At 56.2% G+C, this 13,471-nt stretch overlaps 1 protein-coding gene across 2 annotated transcripts in view; it reads right to left on the bottom strand.

The window, feature by feature from the left end:
* Positions 1-2,626: 2,626 nt before the first annotated feature.
* The window catches only part of SOX13 (SRY-box transcription factor 13), a 29,562-nt gene continuing 18,717 nt past the window's right edge, over positions 2,627-13,471 (bottom strand). Inside the window, exons 3-14 of one of the 2 annotated variants that reach the window (XM_059939646.1) lie at positions 12,912-13,023; positions 12,740-12,826; positions 11,387-11,559; positions 10,886-10,954; positions 10,331-10,445; positions 7,823-7,908; positions 7,429-7,591; positions 6,911-7,020; positions 6,677-6,773; positions 6,219-6,362; positions 5,135-5,351; positions 2,627-4,458 (exon numbers count right to left, since the gene is read on the bottom strand). In XM_059939646.1, the coding sequence (XP_059795629.1) occupies positions 4,182-4,458; positions 5,135-5,351; positions 6,219-6,362; positions 6,677-6,773; positions 6,911-7,020; positions 7,429-7,591; positions 7,823-7,908; positions 10,331-10,445; positions 10,886-10,954; positions 11,387-11,559; positions 12,740-12,826; positions 12,912-13,023 (1,650 nt within the window). In that variant the 3' untranslated portion in view covers positions 2,627-4,181. The remainder of the gene's footprint in view (positions 4,459-5,134; positions 5,352-6,218; positions 6,363-6,676; positions 6,774-6,910; positions 7,021-7,428; positions 7,592-7,822; positions 7,909-10,330; positions 10,446-10,885; positions 10,955-11,386; positions 11,560-12,739; positions 12,827-12,911; positions 13,024-13,471) is intronic. The other variant, XM_059939657.1, reaches the window with a different exon arrangement.

Genomic DNA, 13,471 nt, shown 5'->3' with positions numbered 1-13,471 from the left:
GGCAGAAATAACCACTGTGAAGGCAACTTCGTTTCCAGCCTCCTGGGGCCTTGATGTCACAGCACTGAGATGGTGGTACAGCGGTGAGCAGGGAATGGCTGGGACAGGGCCCCCCAGGTATCATCTTGTGCCCCTACGGCCCGGCCACCACCAGCACCAAAGGAATTGACCTGCAGGCACCATCCCACTACCGCCTTTGAGAAAGTATCCTCATTCCTCCAATTCTCCAGGGGAGTGGGCAGGTGGGGGCAGGGGTGGGGGCAGGGGAGTTTAGGCACACCCCTCCCACACAAGGCCTGGAGGCCCACCGTCTCGCCTTTCACTGCCACCCGGCACTAACCAGCCCCCCTGCCCACCGGGCTCAGCACCAGGCCTTTGACTCTCCGAGGGTGGCCTTGGCTCCACTCCCTCAGGCCACTTCTTGACACTTAGCAGGCTCTCCGGGCAAAGCACTCCTGGACTCTTCATCTCTGCTGGGCTCTCACCCCTAACCTCTGGAGAGGCACAGAGAGGGCAGAGAACAAGCTCGTGCCCCACCCTTCCCGGTAATGGTAATGTCCAGGACGCTCTGTTCCTGGCCTTTTAACCCATCTGACCCGGTCCTGCCTCTCCGGGGGCCAGGGGGGTGGGGCTCCAGGGCAGCAACCACAGGTTCCCGCGAAGAGCTTTTCCCACCCTAGGAGGATGCAGGGCACATGACTCTCTCTCAGCAGCTGGAATGAGGACAGGACAAGGGTTGCTGGAGGGAGTAGGAGGTGGGTAGTAGTGGCCTCAGGCTCTCCTGAGGCCACAGAGGACCTGGGAATAGGGAAGTGAGAGGAACTCAGGACTGGCAGGGGGTGAGGGCGAGCCTGGTCAGGAGTGTCCTGACCAGACTGCCCAGATTTGGTTTGGAACATAGTGAGGGGTGGTGGTGGGGACTGGAGGGTTGCGGAGATGGACAGGGAAGTTGAAATGAGCAACTCTCCCCTGTGACCACTAGGGGGCAGGCGCCACAGTCAGCCAAGCTCCTCTTCCCAAAGATCACCTTCATCTTTTCCTCAAGGGGCCCAAGAGGCTGGGCTCTGCTGCTTGCCACTGCCCTGCCAGTGACCTGGGGTGGGGAGGGCAAGGAAAAGGAGACTCAAAGCTCTGGGAGGCTGGGCTGGGAAAAACCAGCAAAGGCTAGCAGCCAGGATCCTCCCTAGATCAAAAGATCGGGACGCTAATTCTTGGGGTGTCTTTACTACCAAGTTTGTGGCCCGGGAATCAACCATACCTACCTTCTCTCACCACTACCCTCTCCTATTTAGAAATCCATTTTCCAGCATTCAAGAGCCTCTGCTTGAATACTTCTGTGTTGGGAAGCTCACTATCACTTTTGACCATCTTTGTCAAAAAGTTTGTTAAGCCAAAAATGTTGACCCTTGAGACTTTCATCAAAAGGCCAAGTGCTAGTGCTACCTTATGAGCTACATCAAATATCTATGTGTTGCCCACCTGACAGCTTTGAAGAAAGCAATCTTGTCCTTTCTGCCCTACCCTAGTCTCCCTTTTTCTGGACTAAACATCCCTGGCCCTCTCAACCATTCCTTGAAGGACATGTCCATCCACTAGGCTCCCTCCAGTCCTCTGTACAGGATGCCTGCCTCTGGGCCCCTCCAGTGTGAGAATGGCCTTTTCTATTGAGGGGCCTGGGACTGTGCGGTGTACAATGGCCCATCACCTTGCTTGTTGTTAACACATGCTTCTGTTAATCCAACCCAAGTCCAACTCTTTGACACGGTACTGTTCAGCTTTGTTGCCCCCACTCCATATTAATGGGGTTAATTTTTCAGCTACAAGAGTTGGTCTTTTTATCAACTCTTGTTGCATTTTGAGTTTCAGTCACCTAGCTCTTTTAGGTCTATGGGACTGTTATTTCTCTTAGTGTGACACGTAGGTCTTTGAAATCTCATTTCAAAGCGTAAGGTCACAGAGCCCTGAAGTACATAAATAGAGACCCTGCTTCATTAATCAGTATGCTGGGGGGCTCATAAATGGGCTCGTGGTGTCCATGTGAGCCCTTTTCTGGAATGAGGGTCCACAGCTTTCATTAGATTTTCAAAGGGCTCCTTCTCCGAAAGAGGATAAGAGCCATGGCTAAGGCATAACCTCTTTGTTTTCAGATGAGGACAATCAGGCCCAAAGGGGAGACTTGACACACACACACACACACACACACACACACACACAAACGGCCATGTGGCTAGTTCTGGGGAGAACCTGAGCTTCCTGACTCCTATTACAGTACTCTTAACCACTGCCTTCTTTCTTAGGACCTGCGTGGGCACTTTGCGGTGAGGTCTGCTCACCTCCTTGAGGCAGGGGCAGGGTCTTACTCGAGTGTGGGCTCTGGGGGTGGCATCTGGCCTGGGCCTCCCTTGCCTAGGATGTTTCCTCCCTGGCTCCATGCCTGAAGTTCCATGGAGCTGCCACCGGGGGCAGTGGTGCCTGGGCTGATGGCACATTTAGGAATTCTGGACTTGGGCCAGCCTCACCACCCCATCCCGTCCGAGCAAGGGCCAGATTCTGAAATGGTCTGTCTTTATTATGTCAACAGAAAACAAAAAAATTCCCCCAAGTGTAAATAGGAGAAATGTGCTGGTTAAGTTACTAATCATTATCTTATTATTAACAAAATAAAGCACTATCTATGTTTACAGTCATAAAAAAAAAGAAACAGCCTGGAGAGAAGTTGGGTTCCGGGAAGTAGAAGGGGAGAAGATGGGGGAACGGACACAGACTCCACATCTGTCCCTGTAGGATTTGGGGTTCCCTTCCCACCTTGCCCCAGGGCTGTTCTGGATCTTTGGAGTCAGGTGCCAACGGGATTTCATTTTCTTAGGGAAAGACCTTGTGAAAGGGATCAGGAGCTGAGGCAAGTTACGGGTGTAGAGTGGGGGAGGGGAGAGGAGCGGGCAGGTGTAGGGGCAGAGCTGGGTGGGAGAGGATGAAGCCTTCCAAGGACAGGGTGGGGGTGGGGAGCTCCCATCCCCTGCTCAGGACGGAGGAGTGGAGACCAGCTGCACAAGAGCCCCCTCTCCAGGGCTTCTGTCACTTACAGAAGGGGTCACCATCAGTCCTCCTGGCACTCAGGTTGGGACCAGGGGCTGGGGCACCATGACGGAGCCCCTTGGAGGCTGAGCACATTCCCATGCTGCTGGGAGCTAAAAATGGCTCCATGGGAACTGACATGCAGAGTCAGGGAGGGAGTGAAGGAGCAGGCAGGGGAGGTCAGGATGGCTGGGGAGCCCAGGGCAGACCAGGGGCTTACAGAGACCCAGCAGGCGTTAAAGGGGCAAGGGCAGACACGGAGGAAGGGAGAGACACAAAAAAAGGCCCTGCAGAGAAACAAGGACAGAGAAGTGCACCAAGGACACAGAGAACCTGAGACACCCAGACTGACAAAGAGGTAGCAATTTGGGGACAAAGAGAAGCACAGAAAGAGCCCCCCGGAGAAGCAAGAATGGCATCAAGAGACACACCCACAGGAACTCAGCGACAGTGCCTGGCACTCAATAAATACCTTGTGCAATGAAAGAACAGATGAAAATACATGTGCACTTGCGCACATGGGTACACACGCGCGCACGCACACACACACACACACACATACACACACACCAGCCAGAGGCACGAAAGGCTTGGCATAAGATAGAGACATGGAGGAGAGCCAGACCTTTTTGCACAAAGTACAAAGCGATCCTCGTGGTAGAGGAGCGATCTGGGGTACTGTGGTGGGGGGTGCGTGTTGGTCCCATGGTGGCTGGTCCAGCCAGGACAAGAATGGAAACAAAGCATGTGGCCCTAGGGGAACAGGTCTGTAGCTGCCATACCCCTGGGATGGGCAGACCTGCAGGAGGGGAGGGTCATACAGTGTCCCCTGGCCACGAGCCCCAAGGGCCACCACGGAGCTCAGCCAGCCCAGCACATCACCGCCATGCAGGACCCACTCAGGCCATCAGCTCCTCAGGTGTGCCCACAGGTGTGGTGGGGAGGGGGCATCTCCCATCATGAATGTATCTACAAATGCACAGCTGTGCCCATCTCCCGGGCGTGCCCAAGTCCAAGTACCAATGTAGTCCAGGTGGGGTGGCTGTGCCTGCTGGCGTGGGGCCCAGTCTTCCTCAGGGAGGAGGGCCAGGCCCATGTAGCCGGGATCAGTCTGTGAGTACCACCAGCTCCCCGTCACTCTTCTCCTCGGCCTCCGAGTCCTCATCCTCGCTGTACCGGTACATCTCGCCATCAGCCACCGAGTGCCTGTCCTCTGTGCCCTCGCCCTCCTCCCTGAGGCTGCAGGTATTGACGATGACAGGCATGTTTGGGTCCAGGCCGCGGGGCACATAGTGCTCCACCAGGGGCTGTGCCAGGGGCACGCCTGCCACCCGAGGGTACAGGACATCTGAGGGGCTCATCTGCACCTGGCTGGCCTGCGGGCTGCGGGACAGAAGAAAGGCATGGTTACAGATGCACCCGCACTTCAAGCCCGACCCTGCTCTCCTCCGGTCTTCCTCAGGTCGTGTCCTCCGAGCTCCCACCCTTTTGGCTCCAAGACACATACACCCTGCTCCCTGGCTGCTTTCTGATGGCAAATTCACTGTCAGCTACAAGCCCCCACACACGGGCAGCCCCAGGGCCACGGGTCCAGACATTCCCAGAGGATTGTGTGTAAATCCAGTTTTGGGAAACTGTATATTTCATATGTCCCAGGGAGCTTCCTATTTAAAGAAATCCACTAGGATGCTTGTTTTGGTCAACTCCGGAATAATCCTCTGATTATTAGTACCTTGATTTTTAGTACCCCTGAATTTTTATTGAGTTTGTCAAGGGGACCCACGGACACATTTCTCCAGATACCCACTAGTCCCCAGTCAGTCACAAATCTATATCCTGAGCCACCAGGGACTCACCATAGTCACAATCACCACTACAGTCACACACACATAATGCCCACACAAACCTATGCACACACATGCGTGCACACACACAGCTCCCCTGGAATCCCACACTAAGGCCACACGCTAACCCCTGCCACTCACAAGAGCTGCACACACGCGCGCACACACACACACACACACACACACAGTCTCAGGCACTGGGGAGGCCTGCTCACGGGGTCGTGTAGCTCTGGCGGGCATCCTGGCGCCGGGTCCTCATCAGAGCCTTGTACTCGCCCACCCGCAGCCGCTTGCCCTCCACGATGCAGGTGCGCTTGGGCCGTGGTTTGTACTTGTAGTCAGGGTACTTCTCCAGGTGCTGCCGGCTCAGCCTCGCCTGCTCCTCGTAGTAAGGCTGCTTCTCCTGGTTGGTCATGGACTTCCAGCGGGAGCCTGGCCCAGCCCCCAGGGGCAGGCAGTCAGCGCTGGGCTCTGCTGACACCCCCAGCCCCCTGCAGACCCTGGAGGCCCCGAGAAGGTTTTGGCCCCTAGATATATGTGCAAGCACCTATACACAGCAAGTGCCTGGCCCAGTGTGGGTGCTCCATGGATACTGAGCAAATGAATGAGGTTGGCATGTATAAGGATATCCAATTGCTAGCTTAAGACACAGCACCCACTCACATACCAAACTACACAGCGACTCTGGGAGGCCTCTGGTCTGCATGTTTTGCATAAACAAAAGAGTAGCCACCCAGGCCCCCAACAAACCCCAGAGGCTCCCTGCTGAGGACAAAATACCTGGTGTCTCAGTCGACAAGAGACCTGAACTGGAGGAGCTGAGGTTTGGAAACAATTGCCCTCTTCTAGCTCCACCTGCCCTGCCCCACATTTCTCCCTGGCCTCCAAAGAGGACATATAATTTCAAAAACCTTTCTACTGATAGCCCAAGAATACCAGTCTCTCCTGTCTCCTGCCAGAGCCAGCTCCAAGGGTCTGGGCAAACAGGGGAACAGGTTAGGGAGAGATGGGGTGGGGGAGCTAAAGAATGTACACACACACTCTCTCCCGCCTGAGTTCTTCGGTGCAGGTGCTAGCAGAAGAGCCCTACAATGGTACAAGACTCCAGGACCCAGCTGTCCCACATCCTGCCTGCCTCCCACGCACCATCAGATTCCACTGGAGTTCACCACGGCGTGGACCATCACCCAGAAAGCCCCAGTTAGACCCAGCTGACTCCTGCAACTAGATCCTGCTGGACTATGGCTCCTGGAGACCCTAGAGCCCCCCGAGACCCCACCCCGCCCACTGGGCCCTTACCAAGGATCTTGCTGATGCTGGAATTGTGCATGTCTGGGAAGGCCTGGAGGATCTTCCTCCTCTCATCCTTGGCCCACACCATGAAGGCATTCATGGGCCTCTTGATGTGGCTGCTGTTCCGGGACTCAGGGAAGTGGCGGGAGCCTGGGGAGCAGGGGAGGAGTCAGCCAGGCAGGGCAGCCAGTGTGGGGTAAGGAAGAGTCCTCCAGGGCTGGCAGGAAAAAAATCCCCTACTTGACCACCAGAGGGCGCCGGGAGGCTCCCACAGGGCCAGGGATGGCCAGGAGTAAGACCAGCAGGGGCCCCGAGACAGACAAGGGACAGATATGTAAGGGGACTCCACAGACAGACTAAGGGAGAGAAGGGATTGGAGACAGACACAACCTGACCCACCCTGGCCCTGGTGGGAAGCAGAGGTGGGCCCTCCTGCCCATCAGCCCAGTACCCGGAGCCCTCACCGTCCACATCACAGCCCAGCATGGCTTCTTCCAGTGGGTGCACACAGCTCTCCTCCAGCCGCTCCTTGGCTGGGGATGTGTCCAGGCTGATGAGGTCCTAGGTAGACAGGACAACTTGTACATCAGCCCCCTCTGCAGCACCCCACTCCCCTCCCCTGCTCTTCCCTTTGGTAGCCTCAGACACTGTGTCTTCCACCCCTGCCCACCCAGGTGCAGGGTAGTGGGAGCTCATACCTTACGGAAGGAGGTGTTGGGGGAACTTTCTAAGGCTCCACTGTGACCGTGCAGCAGCTGTCTGGCATCCTGGATGGCTTTGGTGACAGCATCCCCTTCACCAAGGAAGCCTATGGGACAGGGGAAGGAAAGGAAGGGACAGGAGGGGCTATTGAGGGAGGTACACCCAGTTCATGTCTTGCCACCCTGGGGTGATGCTCCCTCTTCCCCTCTGTTGCACTGCACATCCCCAAGGGGGCGCCATTTACACTGGAGTCCTGGTGACAGTAGACTGGAAATGAGAATGGCCTGAATCCCTGATTCAGCGTGCCCAATCAGATACAGTGGGGAGAGCAGGAAGGGGATCTTCTTCAGGGACACTGAGTGCTGAAACTAAAAGGGGCCAAAGAGAGCAAGTCTAACCCCTTGTTTTATAAAAACTGTAACCCACAGAGGGGAAGGGACACGCTCAGGGTCATATCCTGCCCTCTTAGCTCTCTCCTAGAAGAGGGCTGAAGGGAAAGGTGTAGGGGGCTTACCCAAAGGCAGGCTGGGAGGGCTGGCCTGCAGGTCCCGTGTGGGGGCCCCATGGCTGGGAGGACGGGGTCCACAGTTGCTCATCTTCAGGCTCGGGGAGCTGGAGGCATTAGGCAGCTCGGGGGCCTTGGGCTTGGCCGTGAGGTTCAGGGGTTGGGAGGGCTCCTGAGGGAGACCCAGAGGGTTAGAGACACCAAAGGACACCTCCACGGAGGGACTGGGGGGACACAGGGTGACAGAGGGACAGAGGAGACAAGCATATCCAGAAGAGACAAGGAGACAGGAAAGGAAGACAGAAGAAGCAGAACAAGAACAAAGGACCCCATGGTCCCCTAGGTGGGCAGCCAGCCACCACAGGTGAGGGCGGGAGCCCCCCGCCAGTGGGTGGAGCAGTACCTGTAGGGGGTGGTGGGCAGACAAGGCCCCAGGCCTCTTCACCACTGGGGCGGCGGGGCTGTGCAGCAGCTGCAGCGGGTACTCCACTACGGAAAAGGCGGCAAGGAGAAAAGTCCTGGATGAGCACAGAACAGCAGACGCCCTGCTTGACGAGGTCCCGGCAGCACAGAGTGGGCAGAGGCTCGGAGCTGGCCCAGCTTGCTTCCAACCACTGCCCTCCCAGCCCCAAAGCGCTGCTGAGGACCTCCTATGCCCTCGTCCCACACTGCCCGGCACACTGCTCAGCATCTTCACCCTGTTCCTGCCCTTCCCAACCCACTGACCGCAGAGTTCCCGCTCGATGGTGAAACAAGATCAGGTACACCATCTACTCTTTCTGCGGGTACTTGTGTTTTGTACCTACTACGTGCAGGGTACAAAAGCAGCTGCCTGGTTTGTAGCCGGCCTCATGTGCATTATCTCAACATCATCCCTAGTATGTGGCATATAAGAGGTACTCAATACATCATCCCATTTTATGGATAATGAAGACTGGGAGAAGTTACATGGGTGCCCATATAGTTAATAAATGGGAGCACTGAGATCTGAGACCTGAACCCAGCCGCATCCTCTAGATCCTTCCCCCCTATATGCACTCTCTCTCTGCTACCTAGCTGGCTTCATTCTCCCTCAAGGAGGACCAGCATCCCTGACTTGACAATTGAGGTGGAGAGATAAGCCATGTAGACAAACCACTGACCACATGGCTGGCGGTGATATGGGCTGCATGGGTGGCATGCCAGAGAACTCTGTTCAGCTGGGGTGACTGGAGCAGGCTTCCTGGGGGGAGGGGAGGCATGAGCGGGCGTGGCAGGCGGGCAGGTGGGAAAGCGGGAGGTGGGAAATGAGGCTGGCGCTCGATGGGCAAGCAGGGCTCGGGGCCTGTGAAGGCTGAGCCCGGGAGTTTGGACCCTATGCTATAGGCACCCAGGCACCACCTAAGGCTTGTGAGCTGGGAGAGGTGTTACTCATACTCAGCCAGGGTCGGGGAGGTGGTGGCACATCTGGCAGCCACAGGCTTCCTGCTTACTAGGATTCAGGAGCAAACAAAGCAGGGGGCAGCCTAGCCAGTCCAGGTCTTCCACAACTTATTTCCTGCCCCCTGCCCCCCTTGTCCAGCAAGGTGTGGCCCCCTCCCCACAACTAGGCCCCTGCCCTCCTCACCCGTGCAGCTCGGCTCTATGGACATCTGTAGGTGCAATGGTTTTGTGCAACCTGTCCTCCCCCTTCACCCCTCCCCATTCCCAGTCCCCACTCCTTCACCCCAAATGAGAAACTGCCTTCAAAGTAGGGCCTGACTTTCTCAGTCCTTTGTGTTTTCCCTTCCCCCACCCAGGAGTCAGTGGTGCTGGCCTATGAACTGTGCCCACGGCCCAAAGGCCTTGCTGGTGGACCCGTAGGAACTCACCCGGCTAGATTTCCCCTGCCTTCTCTCTCACATGGAGCAGGGAGCATTGACCAGAGGGAGTTGACTTAAAACCCTTTCCCCTCCTGGATCAATTATGGGCAGCATCTCTGCCCTGTCCCCAGGACCTCTCATAAGGAATCAATGATCGTAGCCTAATAATTCCATCTCTGCCTCCATCCCACTGTCACTGCCCTAGTCCAGGCTGTCATCCCCCATCTCTAGAATCCCCTCAGCAGCCCCTACCCCGTCTTACCTCCAGTGGGTACCCCTCTGTTCCCCACCACCCACAGCCAGTGTGACAACACATCCTCTGCTGAAATGTTCCCGCGCATCCCACATTCTAGAAAATAAATCCCAAAGTCCGTGCTCAGCCCCGACTGCCCGCCCCAGGCATATCCCACTAGCTGCCATGTGCTCCCCTCAACTCCAACACCCCCTTGGGCTTCCTGCCTCAGGACCCAGGCCCCTGCCCTCCACCCTCAGCTCCCAGCTTCACCCTCACAAGTCTACTCCCCCAGCACCCAAGCGAGCACCACCTCCTCAAGAAGCCTTCCCAGATTCCCCGGCTGCTGGTATCCTTCTGTCTCCCTCCCCAGACCGTAAATTCCTTGAGCTCAAAGTCCACATTTTATCACCCTCGTGGCTGCCCAACAACCAGTCAGCACCTGACGCTTGTTGCTGCTCAATCTGTGGTCACTGAGTCGCAGTGACAGGGCAGAAGGCAGCAGTGCCACGGTCAGGGCAGAGTAAGAGCATGAATTTGGGAGATGGGTAAATCTCAGCTAACATTCACAACATTAATATTCTGGTACAGGAAATGTCCCACAACTGGGGGGCTAGACCTAGATAGGCAACATCCTCTTATGTCTGGAAAGCACTTTATGGTTTTCAATGTGCTATTTCTTTTCATTCTCCCAGTGAAATTCAGAAAGAAGGGATTATTCTTTGACTAGACAGATCCCAAAGTGAGGCCCAGAAAGGCCGCACTGCACATTAATGGATGAGAGTGGTTCCTGGGCTCCTTCCCTGACCTCAGGTCAACCCTCCCCTCCCACACTCACCTGGCTTGCAGGGAATGGGCTGAATGGGCAAAGCCAGCTGGGAGTCGGGGGTGACAGGTAGAGGTTGGTGGCTTGGGGGGAAGGCTGGAATCATGACGTAAGGCATGTTGACCTGCTGAGGGCAAAGAAACCCTGTGTGAGTCCCTGGGGGGCCCAACCAGCTACCCAGCTGTGGTCATCCCTGGACACAGAGGGTGGACCTGGGGATGAGAGACGCAGGCCTGGGGCAGGGCCAGTTTTCAAAAGGATCCATCTGACCCTATGCCCCCTCTGTGGGTCTCTGTCTTCCTGCCCTCAGGTCCCAGCTGGGAGGAAGATATTCTGGGCCCTGCCCTTGAAACAGGGGACAAAAACAGGGGAGGGGGCTAGAGCACAAATGAGCCCCCCTCCTTAGGGTCATGCCTGAGTGGTTCTGCTCAGTCCACACTCCCTGCCTTTCCCTGTCTCCAGTACCTCTCCACACTGGTGTCAACCCCTCAAGCCCCTGCTCCCCCAGAGCCCAGCCCTCCCGCCCCTTTACCTGGATCCCAGCATCCAGCCCTCCCCTCTTTTTACCTGGATCTGCTGCTGAAGGAGGTTGATCTTATGCTGCTGCTGAATCAGCTGTTGCTGCTGCTTAGCGATCTGGCAGAAGGAAAGAGTAGGTGATGGGAGCATGTACCTTAGGCCCCAGGATCCCACCTCCCACAAGCCTTTGTGGCCCCATCCACACCCTGCCTCCCATGCCTAGCGCAAGGACATGGAGGACAGCTGGACAGGGCAAGAAGCCGAACAGCCAACCCTCAGAATTTATTCTCCTTTTGTGGAGAGCTCACCCCTTCCTCAGAGACCAGAGATGGAGGCTAGGCAGGAAGCAGCCAGCTGCTTTCACTCAGAGCCCCGCGGCGCCGCTCCACGCCCTGTCCCCTCACAAGGGCTGACGAACCGCCAGAGGTGGGACCGCCCAGCCCCTGCCCACGGCCCCCTCCCCGCCTGCCCCCAGGCCTCAGCCTGCACCAGCTAGGCCTGCCCCCACCACGCTCCTCTCTGTGCCCTGAGACACCAAGCAGGGCCTACCTGCTCCTGCTGCTGCCGGGCCAGCTCCATCTGCTGCTGCTGCTTCTCAAAGAGCATAGCGGCCATGTTCTTCTGCTCCGAGTGGGCCGTCAGGAGCTGGTCCCGCAGGGTGGACAGCTGATGGATCATGACCAGCAGCTGCAGCTCCTTCTCTGCCAGGCTCTCCTGGGTCCCTGCTCCATACGGACGCAAGCACCATTGAGGATTTTTGTTTGTTCATCTGTTACCAGTCCATCCATATGACACTGAGCAGTTGCTATGCCCCAGGCCCCTGTCAGGGGCTGGACCACAGAGACGACTGAGATACAGTCCTTGCCCTGGAGGCGGCTCCTCATCTTGTCACCTGACAACTAGCTGCTCTAGAAGGTCCCCACCATCAGTCACTGATTCCAGGCCCTGGAAGTGCTGATGGTGGGGCATATCTCAGCCCTGGCCCACCTCTGGGATGTCCTTAAGTGCCCAGTGCCACTGGGTCAGGGTGGATAACTAACCCACAGGAGGTCCCAGAGTGACACGCTTAGGCTTTGGAGCAAGACAGATCTGGGCTCAAACTCCCCTTTTAACTCATCCCTCCTGGGAGCTGTTGGGCAAGCTACCAACTTCTCTGCACTTTATAGTTTTTTGAATCTATAAATGAGCACAACGATTGACACTTCACAGGGTTGCTGTGAGGGTTAAAGGTATTGAATGTAAAGCTTAGTCCCGGATCTGGCACATGGTCCTCAACTAGCAATGTCAGTGCTTCCTTGTCTCTAATCCAGTTCATGTCAGATGCAGCAGTTACTCCTGAGTACCAGGATGCAGACCATTTGCATCAGAATTACTCGGGGAGCCTTTGAAAAATACAGATGCCTGGGCCACCATCCTCTGGGGTTCTCATTCAGTAGGTGGGGGTGGAACCGGGGGATCTGCATTGTTTTAAGGATTCCTCTGGGAGTGTGATCAACCACACTGGGAAACTTATCACCCTGATGAACCGAGGCAACAACACTTTAATTCACTTAGTGAGGTCCTGGTGGCCTAGAATTAAATTCCAGCAGTGAAAGGGAACGTTCGGCTCATTTTATAGTGAGATCTGAGAAGTGGCAAAGACATCCCCAAGGTCACAAGGGTCCCAGGGGATTTGATTCCCACCAGGCCTCTGCTGCATGGCAATAAGCCTAGTGCTTGCACCCCCCGGGTGAGGGATGGTGCAGACCCCTAGGGCCAGGCAGGAGCCAGAGTGGCACAGGCCGGGTGTGAAGGCACCAAGAGCCCCAGAAATTGCCCTACAGGTCTAGACTGCAGGGCCAGGCCTGGAGAAGGGAAAGGGGTTCAAACATCTGTCCCCTGCCCACCCACATGGGCCTTCACCTTTGACATCTTTGGTTTCCACACAGCTCCTTCCCAGAAACCTCTCCTTCCAGTCACTGGACAGCAGCTTCTCGATGGCCGGCACGACTGGAAGATACCAAAGGGCTAAGGAGTAACTGTCCTAACACCTCCCCACCCAGGCCCCCGTGTCTAACTAGAGCAGACGTCTTACCTTCTTTTAAATTTCGGTTGAAGTCCAGCTTCTCCTGGCTTCCAGAAGCAGCCTCGGAGCCTCCTGGTCTCTTGGGTTCTGGGGACCCATTGCTTTCCAGGGAGCTGCTGTCCTGTAAAACACACTGAATGTCACTGTCACCCCCAAGGGAATGGGGGCAGACTGCACTGTGGGAGGCTGAGTGCCCCGGGGATGTGTATCCTGGGGGAACTCCAGAATCTACCCAGCCCCACCCTCCAGTAGGGCCCTCCCTCCCTTCCCACCTTCCCGACCTTTGCTCTGACTTGGCTTGATAGATTCGGTGAAAAGAACAAAAGGTTTAAAGACAAGAGACCTGGGCTCAGTGATTCACAAGGTGCTTGAGCCCACACGAGTCCCTGAACTTCTCTGAACCTGACCTCCCTCTTCCGAAAATGGAAATACTAATACGTCCCCTGCCATAGGATTGTTGCTGGGATCAAGGGAGATAACGCATGTGAATGAGGTTTGCCACTGCAGACTTAGAGGCCAAAAGCCAGCTATTAATTATTACTCCCTTGTACGCACCTAACTCCAGCCCG

Source organism: Balaenoptera ricei, chromosome 1, assembly GCF_028023285.1.
Source record: "Balaenoptera ricei isolate mBalRic1 chromosome 1, mBalRic1.hap2, whole genome shotgun sequence".
Lineage (NCBI taxonomy): Eukaryota > Metazoa > Chordata > Mammalia > Artiodactyla > Balaenopteridae > Balaenoptera > Balaenoptera ricei.
This window is presented reverse-complemented; position numbering and strand designations above follow the sequence as displayed.